This window comes from Puntigrus tetrazona, chromosome 18, assembly GCF_018831695.1.
Source record: "Puntigrus tetrazona isolate hp1 chromosome 18, ASM1883169v1, whole genome shotgun sequence".
In the NCBI taxonomy this organism is placed as follows: Eukaryota; Metazoa; Chordata; class Actinopteri; order Cypriniformes; family Cyprinidae; genus Puntigrus; species Puntigrus tetrazona.
The window spans coordinates 17,342,472-17,342,737 of record NC_056716.1 but is presented as its reverse complement, the minus strand read 5'-3'; the positions used below and the strand labels follow the sequence as shown (position 1 = coordinate 17,342,737).

Sequence of the window (266 nt, the reverse complement as noted above, 5' to 3'; positions counted from 1 at the left end):
GTGTGTGTGTGTGTGTGTGTGTGTGTGTGTGTGTTACAGCGTCGTACCTTCATCCTGAAGAAGGTGATGCTCGTCAGCAGGTCGACGGTTGATTTCAAGTCCTGAAGTCTCTCTGGATTTCCAGCAGGGAAGTTGTCCTGTAAACAGAGTTAACATCAGATGAACTCTACATTACATTTTTATGTCATTTTAAGAGCATGTCATATGTCATATATAAAATTACATATGCAGCTATGGAAAAATCTTTACTTTCTGTACATACATAT

At 39.1% G+C, this 266-nt stretch overlaps 1 protein-coding gene across 1 annotated transcript in view; it reads right to left on the bottom strand.

Annotated features, from left to right (window-relative positions):
- unc13c (unc-13 homolog C (C. elegans)) overlaps positions 1 to 266 on the bottom strand; it is a 28,883-nt gene that overhangs the window by 12,111 nt on the left and 16,506 nt on the right. Inside the window, exon 9 of the mRNA XM_043264317.1 lies at positions 38 to 137. Coding sequence (XP_043120252.1) covers positions 38 to 137 — 100 coding nt within the window. The remainder of the gene's footprint in view (positions 1 to 37; positions 138 to 266) is intronic.